At 40.0% G+C, this 13,485-nt stretch overlaps 2 protein-coding genes and 1 long non-coding RNA gene across 5 annotated transcripts in view; 1 reads left to right on the top strand and 2 right to left on the bottom strand.

Annotated features, from left to right (window-relative positions):
* LOC106602426 (zinc finger protein 583-like) overlaps window positions 1-1,215 on the bottom strand; it is a 61,967-nt gene extending 60,752 nt beyond the window's left edge. Inside the window, exons 1-2 of one of the 2 annotated variants that reach the window (XM_045717564.1) lie at window positions 491-1,215; window positions 16-146 (exon numbers count right to left, since the gene is read on the bottom strand). In XM_045717564.1, coding sequence (XP_045573520.1) covers window positions 16-146; window positions 491-749 — 390 coding nt within the window. In that variant the 5' untranslated portion in view covers window positions 750-1,215. The remainder of the gene's footprint in view (window positions 1-15; window positions 147-490) is intronic. The other variant, XM_014195143.2, reaches the window with a different exon arrangement.
* LOC106602512 (zinc finger protein 69 homolog) overlaps window positions 1-13,485 on the bottom strand; it is a 506,109-nt gene that overhangs the window by 158,238 nt on the left and 334,386 nt on the right. The gene's annotated exons all lie outside the window — the stretch shown is intronic.
* Window positions 2,426-2,986, top strand: LOC123742538 (uncharacterized). The gene is made up of 2 exons (XR_006769716.1): window positions 2,426-2,485; window positions 2,697-2,986. It is a non-coding gene; the product is annotated as an uncharacterized lncRNA (long non-coding RNA).

Genomic DNA, 13,485 nt, shown 5'->3' with positions numbered 1-13,485 from the left:
TACTATTACACTAACCTCTATCATGATAATGTGCTGGGTTGAGGTTCCACTCCCCTCATCAACAGTGATTGGTTGGTCATCTCTCCATGTATTGTGGCCCGCTAGCTTCACAAAGCTCCTGTGGCCTCCAGTGAGATGCCCTTCACCTGAGAGAGTGATTGGGGGAAAGAAGTGGTTAGGATAGGTACTGTCAATGCTCAACTGTATATTGTACACTAGTAACAGTTTTTTTACACTGTCTAGAATTGGCAAGGATATAAGGTAACACTTCTCATAACTTTTGTTATACTATTTGTAGATCGACTTATGGTGTTCCATCCATCACATTGTTTTCGATTATTGATTTACTGCATTTCCTATTATTTAATGATCTGGTTAGAAAATGATGCGTATTTGTGCAAGATAGCTAAGTAATCAGGGTAATAGCATACTATCCAAAAATGCTGGGTAACACATCTGAACACATGTGCAGAGGGGAACGGAAAGGTACCTCTTGCCATTCCTCTGTATCGGTCAGGGATCTTGACACTACTGAGACGACTAGCGCAGACGCGCTCCCGTGCCACCTTCAGTTCCAGTAGCTGTAATTTCCTTCGCAATGCCCTGTTTTCTTTCTGGCTTTGAGTTATTTCCAACCGAAACACTGCATAGTCGTCGTCTACGAGTTTACAGATCTCTGCCACGGCCGCATTCGCTAACACCTCCATGATGGAGGCTATTTGAGCGTTAAAAACCATACAGTTAGCCATTGTTCGCTAGCTAGCGTTACCTAGATAACATCTATCAACCAAGTCCTGTCTCCACCGCGAATTAAAGACTACCTGGGGTAAGTATGTGATGCTGTGCAGTTAAATTAGTCATATTTTGAGTTCCATGGTGTTAATAAACGTCTAAATCTAAACCCTAACGTGAAAATTGTTCCTTGTCATTGTTTACTTCCGTTTCCACTGAAGAGAAAGGATGTTATTGGTGGCGTCGTTGGTCAAAGGGTGTGGCTAAATGGAAAAGGGTATGCGCGCTGTTCTTGAAATACGGTACTGCTTTACGTTACACATCAAAACTTATATTCATGATCATTATCTTCAAGCGGTCGTCACCAACTCCCGCAGACAGAATTATTGCAAAAACCCGCCTTAAAAAAAATGTATATTTTTAAAGGAAAGGTTCACCCATTTCGAATGTTATATTACTTTTGTGCATCTCTGGGTGATGTTCTAGCGATTCCAAGGGCCACTTCATGTTTTCATGTGTATCTGATTTATTGGCGTTAAAGCGGGCAGAAATCCGGTCAGTATGACGTAGGCACCGTGTTAAGTCTCCCACTACACTGGAAGTTAATAGGAATACGACTTTTAGATCGCGAAAACGTCTATCATACATGTCAGATTTCAATACTGGCCGATGTGATAACTCGGGGAGGATGTCTTCTCTCGAATGAGCCATTGGTCATATTTTGCTTTATTCCTACCTAGGTAAAGACAATTTCAGGTTGGATATTCGCCTATAGTTTCCCTTACGTCCACCAACAGCAGTTAGGAACCGTCAACATGGTGACAAATCAAATTGTTCTAATTCCAATTAGTTATTTAACCATTACTCCTAAAACTTTCACAACTGGTTCTAGCTAACCCGATGGCATAGACACACATTGCACACATTTATTTTTTGTCGATTTACATCTCGCACTATTTTAAATTATTTATTTACATTTTTAATTAGGTCATATGACCTACTGGACTCAAACAAGGTTCAGAATGTCCATTGACTACCCTTCTATATTGCAAAACCTTTAGTTAGTCCATTTTCATTTCACAAGATTTTACATGAATTTTTCCAAATGTAAAATTTCAATAGCTCTGTGGTCATGTGACCTAGAGACTTCAAACAAGGTTCAGAATGTCCACTCAGTGGGCCTACACATTGCACACCCTTTAGTTAGTCCATTTTCATCTCACAAGATTTTACATTAATTTATTTAAAATGTAAAATTTCAAAAGCTCTGTGGTCATGTGACCTACTGACTTCAAACATGGTGCAGAATGTACCATTCTATATTGCACACTCTTGTTTGTGTGCTGTAAAATCACGCGGTTTAACGTACATTTTTCATAGTTTTACATTTCTATAGTCCATTGGTCATGTCAATTACACACCTAAGAAGCGTGCAGTGGATATACACCCATATTGCATAACCTCTTATATCTCTTCTATATTGTTGTACATTAACATTAGTTTCACAATTAGGGGGTTCAGTCCAGTGTTGTGTTTACCCTTTTCTTTAATATTTATCTATAATAATTGGTAGTTCTAAGTACCTATTTTCCCTGTTTTTTTATTTGTCCACAGTATTTAACAGCGGTACACAATAGGAGAGAGACAGATAATATCTCCTTTTGTCGTTAATATCAACCATAAAGGAAAAGGGCAAAGTACGAGAGTCATGCTATTAATTGTCCATAGCAGGGATGGAGAGTGAGCTAGTGAGGTAGGCTGCAGTGGGTTTGCTGGTCAATACATATACTGAACATGTACCCACAGTAATGGTGGCCAGTATATCAATGAATAAAAATTGAATATTGACAAATTAAACAGAAATTGTAGACCTCCAACATGTCAACAGACACTTAACTTCAAATAAGTATTAAACGTTTCACAGTGTTAACTTTCTCTTTATCCCTGGTTGATGTACATTTCAGAGCCTCTTCAGTGTGGATGGGGTATAGCGGACATTTTCAACAACAAAGACTGCACTTCCAGTTTGTGTTCTTTACTCTGAACTATTTTGTCTTCATTCTTAGTTACAGCACATGGAACCACCGTTGGCATGCAAAACATTCAATCTAAAACAAAACGTAACACGTTATAAATAATATCAATGTAGAATGACGAATTAGCCATCCATTGTGTTATATCATAAATTGTCTTACATGCCGTCACTGTTGTCAAAAGATTATAAACATGTTAAATAAAGTTACTAACCCAGTCAGTCTTTGGGCCACATCCAGGTTCTTTGTCAGTGGCACACATGAAGGAGTTGTTGGCTTTGTTGAACTCTGAAATCATAGGCATGAACTGAACATATGGCTGTCTGACACGACTACATAAAAATAAAGAATTTACATTTCATTTGAATTAAATGTCATTACATACCAGACATTTTTAGTGTATCCTCAGCCATTTCTTTTCGCAGTTGCTCCATGTGTTTTTGAAGGTTCCATATCAATTTGGGAGGGGAAGTTCTGTGCAACTTCCTTGGCCATCTACACCAAAAAATAAAATAGGATTTTTGACCTAACTGTCACATAACAGCTAACCATTCATTATTGAAAATATAACTCTCAAACCTGCATTACAAAGACCCTGCAGCTGAATGTGTCCTGCTGCATGGTGTGAGTTTTTTTCCCCTCCTTTCCACTTCATGTCCACCCAGTCGTCTTTTCCATGGCAGGATCTTCTCATTTTGAAATATTCTCTTTTTTATGTAAAGATAATGGAATTCTGATTAGTTATAGGCAAATGAATACACAAGCCAAATTTGTATGCCGTTTTCCTTATCACTATAATCTAGTAGTAATTTAGTAGTGGAGGTAATTTCCTTTATGCCCCATTCTACACACACAGGCTAAATTATAGGCACTGAACCATTTACAGGACAATAATACAAGTAGCATATAGGATCCAACCCTATCACAGAGTGAATAAATGTAGAGCGTTTGTAGACTTTAACAACAACAAAAATTAAGTGACAGTTTCATCAGTACGTGCTTAAAGTCAGATCACAGATGACAGTGCCCACCAAATCTATGACAATAGAGAATGAATTTTAAGCACCAAAGTGTGTTTGTCAAAATAATATCTGAAAATGTCAGTTGTTGAAAATAATACTTATATTTGCAATAGCAATTTATGATATAAGCAGTTGAGGAATATTCCATGTACCAACACTACATGTAGGATGGACATAAGACATTCCCACATACAGTATTTTTTATTTCACCATTATTTAACCAGATAGGCCAGTTGAGAGCAAGTTCTCATTTACAACTGTGACCTGGCCAAGATAAAGCAAAGCAGTGTGACACAAACAACAACACAGAGTTACACATGGAATAAACAAACGTACAGTCAATAACACAATAGAAAAGTCTATATACAGTGTGTGCAAATGAAGTAAGATTAGGGAGTTATGGTGATAAATAGGTCGTAGTGGCAAAATAATTACAATTTCGCAAATAAAGACGAGTGATAGATGTGCAGAAGATGAATGTGCAAGTAGAGATACTGGGGCGCAAAGGAGCAAAATAAAAAAACAAATATAAATAAAATAAATAATATGGGGATGAGGTAGTTGTATGGGCTATTTACAGATGGGCTATGTACAGGTGCAATGATCTGTAAGCTGCTCTGATAGCTGATGCTTAAAAATAGTGAGGGAGATATGAGTCTCCAGCTTCAGTGATTTTTGCAGTTTGTTCCAGTCATTGGCAGCAGAGAACTGGAAGAAAAGGCGGCCAAAGGAGGAATTGGTTTTGGGGGTGACCAGTGAAATATATCTGCTGGAGCGAGTGCTACGGGTGGGTGCTGCTATGGTGATCAGTGAGCTGAGATAAGGCGGGGCTTTACCTAGCAAAGACTTATAGATGACCTGGAGCCAGTGGGTTTGGCGACGAATATGAAGCGAGGGCCAGCCAACGAGAGCATACAGGTCGCAGTGATGAGTAGTATATGGGGCTTTGGTGACGAAACGGATGGCACTGTGATAGACTGCATCCAATTTGCTGAGTAGAGTGTTGGAGGCTATTTTATAAATGACATCGCCGAAGTCAAGGATCGGTAGGATAGTCAGTTTTACGAGGGTGTTTGGCAGCATGAGTGAAGGATGCTTTGTTGCGAAACAGGAAGCCGATTCTAGATTTAATTTGGGATTGGAGATGCTTAATATGAGTCTGGAAGGAGAGTTTACAGTCTAACCAGACACCTAGGTATTTGTAGTTGTCCACATATTCTAAGTCAGAACCGTCCGAGTAGTGATGCTAGGCGGGCGGTCAGGTGCGTGCAGCGATCAGTTGAAGAGCGTGCATTTAGTTTTACTTGCATTTAAGAGCAGTTGGAGGCCACGGAAGGAGAGTTGTATGGTTAGTTAACATGGTGTCCAAAGAAGGGCCAGATGTATACAGAATGGTGTTGTCTTCGTAGATGTGGATCAGAGAATCACCAGCCGCAAGAGTGACATCATTAATGTATACAGAGAAAAGAGTCGACCCGAGAACTGAATCCTGTGGCACCCCCATAGAGACTGCCAGAGGTCCGGACAACAGGGCCTCCGATTTGACACACTGAACTCTATCTGAGAAGTAGTTGGTGAACCAGGTGAGGCAGTCATTTGAGAAACCAAGGCTGTTGAGTCTGCCGATAAATTCCTAACTTCCCTGAAAAGTTGCATAGCGCGGGGGCTATTCGATGCTAATGCAGTACGCCACAGGATGTTTTTGTGCTTGTCAAGGGTAGTCAGGTCTGGAGTGAACCAAGGGCTATATCTGTTCCTGGTTCAAATTCTTTTGAACGGGGCATGCTTATTTTAGATGGTGAGGAAAGCACTTTTAAAGAATAACCAGGCATCCTCTACTGACAGAATGAGGTCAATATCTTTCCAGCATACCCGGGCCAGGTCGATTAGAAAGGCCTGCTCGCTGAAGTGTTTTAGGGAGCGTTTGACTATGATGAGGGGTGGTCGTTTGACCGCAGATCTATTACAGATGCAGGCAATGAGGCAGTGATCGCTGAGATCTTGGTTGAAGACAGCAGAGGTGTATTTAGAGGACAGGTTCGTCAGAATGATATCTATGAGGGTGCCCATGTTTACGGATTTGGGGTTGTATCTGGTAGGTTCCATGATAATTTGGGTGAGATTGAGGGCATCTAGCTTAGATTGTAGGACGGCCGGGGTGTTAAGCATATCCCAGTTTAGGTCACCTAACAGTACAAACTCTGAAGATAAATGGGGGGCAATTCATTCACATATGGTGTCCAGGGCGCAGCTGGGGGCTGAGGGGGGGTCTATAACAAGCGACAACAGTGACAGACTTATTTCTGGAAAGGTGGATTTTTAAAAGTAGAAGCTCGAACTGTTTGGGCACAGACCTCGATAGCATGACAGAACTCTGCAGTAGATTGCAACTCCACCCCCTTTGGCAGTTCTGTCTTGGGGGAAAATGTATACACATACATAGAGGCATTTTTCAGCTTTGATTTTACCACTCAGAATCCAGAATGGATATGGCAATGGATGTAATACACCCTTACAACAATCTACTTTTTGATCTTCTTGACTTCTTATCTGGTAAACTGCTTCTATGTGTCACGAAAATAGCCCCAATTAGGGGTTAGTGTACTCCAGTAAAAAAGGGCTGGTTTAGATTAAAAACTATTGCTCTGTGTCCCCGTTCATAGGGGCATGAGAGACTTGTCACTGGTAGAATTGAGTTGGCACTTTATTAGCCAAAAGACCCACAGACCCACAAGGTTGAGGTTACTCATGGACAGTAATTAGTAATATTTTTTTTTGCATTGATGCATTGTGTCTTCTAACTGTCCAAGAATTGGATCCAAAGTGTTACGAAATATTCGTTCCCATAAATACAAAGGAGGATGTCTCTCCTCATACCTCTGGCACTTTAGTCAGACTGCCAGACTGTGCACCACAGAGCCAATCAGAAGAGAATACATACAGGTCAACGGTGCCAATTGTAAGTCAAGGGGTGTGTCTGTGCTTTTTGGATTACTCTCTCTTTACAGAGAACCCCTGTGGTTCAAGTCAAGAGCTACCCTTTCAGTCTGCTCTGCGCATGTCTGAAAGTGACAGTAGCAGCAGCCAAGAGTTTTTCAGTGTCATAAAAAATTATTACACTTATGAATGTATGTAAAATGCTAATATGTATTAGATCCAGTACAATGGAATAACTTAAGATCTGAATTTGAATGCAGCGTGTTCCGATTCCTCCTTCTCTTTCTGTCCAGCAGGGTCAACCAAAAACACTTGGCCCGATGGTTCATGCAGATACTGGGGAAGCAATATAGAAATGTATTGATCCCTTAAATGATTTTACTATTAAATGACCCATATCACAACCCTCATACCTGTTCACAAAAATGTACCTAAATAAATGTTTGAAATAGGATTTTACTCACAAAAGACGTAGGAATTTATTTTTCCAGTTAGAAATAGTAGGCCATGCATCAAATAATTATTTTCATCAGAAAAGCCAACCCTCAAATGCACTACAGCATTTTGTAAGTGCAGGTGGCTTGTTGTGAATGCACTCAAATATCAAGTCATTATCAGGTTATGGAAACTGCGTTCTAACATGCTGACCAGACCGGACACGTCGCGTGCACGAGCGTCGAAAAATAAATGTAGAAATCCATGTTATTCAATTATTGCACCCACGCTGCTCGCGCATGCCAACGAGCGTCTGCGATGCCAAGGGATTAAATAGAACTCCTTTCTATTTCTGACGCAGATCGCGCTGAAAGTCCTGCCTCTCCCATCTCCTCATTGGTTTATAGAAGCAGGTACCCACGTGCCATCTCCTCATTGGTTATATCCACGTGGGTGATTGAAAGACGAACTGTTTTGGCGGTCGTCGTGGTAATACTATGAAAGTTTAGATGCCATATAAGTTCAAAGATGAAAAAGCCTAGAAGGAGAGATGACTAGAAACGATTCGGTTGGCCGTTTTATGTGTGGATTAATTATCGGAGTAGAGGACCTTGTGCATTCCAGGTAAAATAACAGCTTAATGTTTATATCCCAGGACAAATTAGCTAGCAAGTGCAAGCTAACTAGCTAAATTGCCATACATGTTTAATGCTTTTCGACCTGTCCCCAAATTAATGTCATTGGTTCAGAGTTTGTTTTGATATTTCAACCTGCGTGTCATGATCGCGTTTGGTGTACGGGGACAAAATAAATGTATGCGCGATAGCGCACGGCGCATCCTTGTTTGGGTTCCGTGTAATACTCAACGTAGAAGGATTGGTCTTAATGTACAGTATATGAAAGTGATGCTATGAAAAGGATTCTTTCACCTTATCAAGCTCACTCTGACTGAAAAATCCCTCCCTATTACTGTGATTAAAAAGAGAATATGAAACATTGTTTTTCATGAGGCCTACCTGTGCGCCTTCCTTTAAGCACCTCTGTTCGAACACCTCTCCTGTCCTTGATCCATACCATATACAGCCATTTGCCGATCTTTTCAGTGTCCATGTGAAAGATAGTTATTGCGAGGCTGGAACATTTATTAACTTTAAAAAAAATGTTTTAACACCCATGTGAAATGAAGGCCTGCAAAGCTTACAGATTTAAGTCTAATAGCATGATATGAAAGTAGAAAAACATCAGTGTGCGATATGAAGGTATAGTCAGTGGACATTCTGAACCTTGTTTGAGGTCAGTAGGTCACATGACCAAGGAGCTATTGAAATTTTACATTTAGAAACATTTATGTAAAATCTTGTGAGATGAAAATGGACAAACTAAAGGGTGTGCAATGTGTAGGCCCACTGAGTGGACATTCTGAACCTTGTTTGAAGTCACTAGGTCACATGACCAAGGAGCTATTGAAATTCTAAATGTTGAAAAATTCATGTAAAATCTTGTGAGATGAAAATGGATTAACTGAAGGGTGTGCAATATAGAAGGGTGGTCAGTGGATGTTCTGGACCTTCGTTGAGTCAAGTAGGTCACATGACCAATGAGCTATTGAAATTTGAATGTAAAAAAATGTGTACTTTGTTTATACTCCCTAATTAATTCAAGTAGGAACACAAAATGCTGCTCACATTTCCACATGTTTATTAACTTTGGAAAGCGAATTAATGTCCAAATCGTGAAAATAAGACCTGTGCAATGTTGTGCACAGTTTTTCCAACATAATGACACTTATTTGGAGTCTGTGGCTCAAGTGGTTTGAAAGCTATTGAGGTTTGAATGCGCGAATATCCGTTGAATATCCAACTTGAAACTGTCTTTACCTCTGTCGGAAAATTTTGGAACGATTATGTCCCATTTCAAGTAACTAGCTGCTGGCTTAAAGAAACATTCAGTCATATAGAATGGAGGTTTAAAAACTACAGCTGCATATGCATATTAGCCAACACAGCATATCTTGCAATACAATCTTCTCTAAAAACAGCTGGGCAAAATATATACAATGTGCTCTAGAATAAGATGACCAGAGATTGATTTTTAAACCAGATGAGTCCTCATGTCAGCATATTGCCCAATGCCATGGTGGGCATGCATAGTGTTGGATGCATTGGAATATACGGTATGGAGAATGATAGTCTGCAGGGTTATAGAAAAAGTAGTTGGGAAATTAATGTTTGAGCTTCATCTACTAAATGTTCAGTTAATGTGAATATATTTAGGTGGTTTAAATGATTAGCCTATCTTTCCAACTAACCTTTTAGAAGTTGACGGTGCCAAATTCATGCCAATCTATTATTCTACTACTAACTATGATTGAGTGTGAGGAATGGTTTCCATAATGTACGTTTCATGCATATACATTCAAATAAAGAACATTATCACATTTAGTGTTTCACCATTTATTAAGTACGAAGACAAATAGAAAAAGGTGTCTCAGGAAGTATCTAAATATAGTGTAACCTACCAATCAATGTATATAGAGAGAGGAGTGCTTAAGATTGTGTGGTCCAGCGAGGAGAACTCTACCATCTACGGCAAAAGCCTGGGCTCCTGACAGAGACAATAGAATTATTATCCCTGCATGTTACAATAGTAAAACATAATCTGTTTGTCACCTCGTCAAACTGATTCTACATTGAATTTCGTCTTCGAGATGCTCTAACAAGAATGTGTATCTGTAGTTGGTGATTTGGTGCTCTTCAATTCTAAAATGCACTACACTGTGTAGACTGTTGTGGTGGTTCATTTCTTTACTATCAAATGAGGAGAGACAAACGTATCACACAAGTCAGTTATACTTAAACTAAATCTTTACTAGTGAGAGCTTTGCAATAGCAATGGCTGGTCGACGAATCACCGTTTCTGATGATCCGTTGAGAGCGCCGATACAAAGGTCTTTTATAGCCAAGATACACCCCTTTCAACCTGCATGACGAACAACAGATTTATAGAATGGGTCACAAGATTAAGATGTGTATGAAAGATACTTATAAAACATAGCAGACAGTATCTGCTGTGTCAACAGTTTTCATTGTATAGACCAGTGTCTAGCCCTCCAACTCCAAACTGGAACCATCTCTCCCTGGTACGGTATAGAACAGAAACATTAACTCATGCTCTGGAACGCTCTTTAGGTTTTATCACCCAAAAGACATGGTAAATCTCCTGTCAGTGTTAGCTCCCAGAGGCCCATCCTCAGTAGAACCCACATACACATTAGTTAAGAATACTCTATACTGTTGAAACAAAACAACCATGATGCAATAAAAGTATTATAACATAATCTTGCCATTTTTCTCTCACACTGTGTAAGACAAAACCCACAAAGAAAAGACAACAGGCAAATGCATATGTGGTCTCAATGTCTAATAGTGATGTCAGGGCTAGTTCAAACTGCAAAAGGATGGTTCTCCTCACAGGTGAGTGAATAGCACTTGGTTGATTTCTGGGAGCGGGACACAGGGGAGGAGAGCTGATTCATTTTAGACTACACAAGCTTACAAACAATTACAATGGCAAAGTCACAATAATCACAAGAAGGGCTTCAGATCAAAGTCTATGTTGAGACCGAAGGGAGCAAGGGTCTTTAAGTTAAAGATCCATGCAGCCTCTCGTTTTAACAATAAATGATCAAGGTCACCCCCTTTGATCTGAAGCCATTCTTGTGATTATTGTGACTTTGCCATTGTAATTGTTTGTAAGCTTGTGTAGTCTAAAATGAATCTATGATCGTATGCTATCCATTTGTTTTTTTGTATGCTGTTCTTTGTATGCCATTTTTATATTTGAGAATTAACCAATGATATTAGGCCACACTTGGCCATGATTACAGACACCTGTGTGTCTTTTGACACTATATAAACGAGTCATCTCACAGTGTTTGTGATTATACCCTGATGAAGACAGCTTGGCTGTCGAAACGTTGGATATTACATTTTTGCATCTGAGCTCCTAGAGTGTGCGGCTCTCCCTTATTTTCAAACAGCCATCACTAACATAGAGAGGCTGCTGCCAACATACAGACTCAAATCACTGGTCACTTTAATAAATGGATTTAATAAAGGTATCACTAGTCACTTTAAATAATGCCACTTTAATAATGTTTACATATCCTACATTACTCATCTCATATGTATATACTGTATTTTATATCATCTATTGCATCTTGCCTATGCCGCACGGCCATTGTGCATCCTTATATTTATATGTACATATTCTTATTCCATCCCCTTACATTGAGTGTATAAGGTAGTCGTTGTGAATTTGTTAGATTACTTGTTAGCTATTACTGCACTGTTGGAACTGGAAGCACAAGCATTTCGCTACACTCGCATTAACATCTGCATGTGACCAATAAAATGTGATTTGGTTTAACTGCCTTGCTCAGAGGCATATACTGTAGGCATAAAGGCCGAGACATTAAGAAGACAGTGGCAGAATAAATTCAACCACACCTTTTGTTTTATCACAAAACCATATAGCAACCTCTGTCCAGTTAAGTCCACAAAGCATATTCCATGTACAGTAACAGACAGTTACATGACCTACAGCATGGTCAAGCAAGTTAATGTTTCTAACATTTTCGGACCACTAGAAATCAGGAGCTGCCTCCACTATTCCAGCACCATTTAAACTTCAACATCATATAATCACCTCTGCTTAGTCTAATACAGTGACAACTAAAAGATACCAAAAACAATTTAGTCCAATCAACATAAGCTAAATATGATGTGGCTGTCTGATTTCTCTGTGTGTGTGTGCGCGTGTGTGCGAGTACAAAAACATGTTGACTCACCTTACTTGTAGAGAAACGCCAATGCCATCTGCCTCTCATGTTGACAAAACGATTTATCACTCTGTCATACAGTACATGCTTAAATTGTTGTCCTAGGCTACCTGGCTAACATGCTTGCTTGCTAGCCTAACTTCCATTCATGGGCAACGTTAGCTAGTTAACATTAGCCTTCTACATTAGGTACATATTGAACTTCCATCCTCTCAGGCCAGTGGCACAACAATGTATTAATTAATGGTTGGATCAAAATCACCAATCTGGCCAATCATTGGCCAGTATGGAGAATTAACAAAAATCACAAGTCCAAACCCCTATCTCCACCCATGGTTAATTTAGGAAAGTGACAATTTTATCTAGCTAGCTACCGTAGGACAACACAACGAGATGCAACAATTCAAGTTTCTGTCAATGACGTGCTCTCAATGCGATTTGATAGGAGGGACGTCTGAATCCAAGCTGGCTTCCCTTGACACTTAACTTTTATTTGGTGCGCCAGGATCATTCAGTTGAGCTTGGCCAGTTTAGCACCAATGTTGATTGGCAAATTTCTATAAAAAATGTTATCAAGGGAAGCCAAATGCTCGCTGGCTTCCCTTGCCTTCAATGCTACCGGTGGCAACAATGTCATACTCGTTTGGACCAGGCAGCATCAGATAGATGGCCTACATGTGGAGAGACAGAGGGGCGCTGTTTCGCTCGCTCGGATGCTTTCTACTTGTTCAAACATGTTTTATTGGACACACACAAGAATGGTGTGTAGGTATTTTGTTGAAAAGACAAGTATGCAATTATTATCTAAACATAAAAGAGCAGACAAACAAAAAGACCCAGAGTTATAGATACAAAGTAAATGATACAGAATAAGACACAGAACAAGGACAGGTAAACATCCATCAAATCTCCCCCCCCTCCCCCACTGCTCGGGTGCCGAGGCAAACACTTGCCGCCCAAGGGTAGACAGTTGAGAGTGGGTTAAAATGTACAAAATCCGAATGGTCCGAGTAAGATTTGCCAGATTTGATCGATTCTTGATCATTTATTGTTCAGAATAATCTAATTCTTTCTAAGTGTACAGTGTTTACCAATTCTCTGAGCCATAATTTGTTAAAGGGTGCTTCCTTCCTTTTCCAAAACAACAATGAGACTGTAAGAGATGAGTTGTTTTGGGGGGTTGGTTAATCTGTTTAGGGTTTCAGACACTCCCAGGGCAAGACCCAGATGCAGACATGGGAGGCAGATGGTTAGAGTCTCTGATATTTATTATAATCCAAGGGGCAGGCAAGAGAATGGTTGTGGACTGGCAAAAGATCATAACCAGGTCAGAGTCCAGGAAGTACTGAGTGGCAAGCAGGCTCGAGGGCAGGCAGAAGGGTCAGGCAGGCGGAATCAGAGTCAAGGCAGGCAAGGGTCAAAACCGGGAGGAAAATCAGAGAAAAGGAAAAAGCAGGCGCACGGAAAAACACCCTGGTTGACTTGA

The sequence above is a fragment of the Salmo salar genome, chromosome ssa04, assembly GCF_905237065.1.
Source record: "Salmo salar chromosome ssa04, Ssal_v3.1, whole genome shotgun sequence".
Classification (NCBI taxonomy): domain Eukaryota; kingdom Metazoa; phylum Chordata; class Actinopteri; order Salmoniformes; family Salmonidae; genus Salmo; species Salmo salar.
Note: the sequence above shows the minus strand (reverse complement) of the source record. Positions and strands in the feature narration are given on the sequence as shown.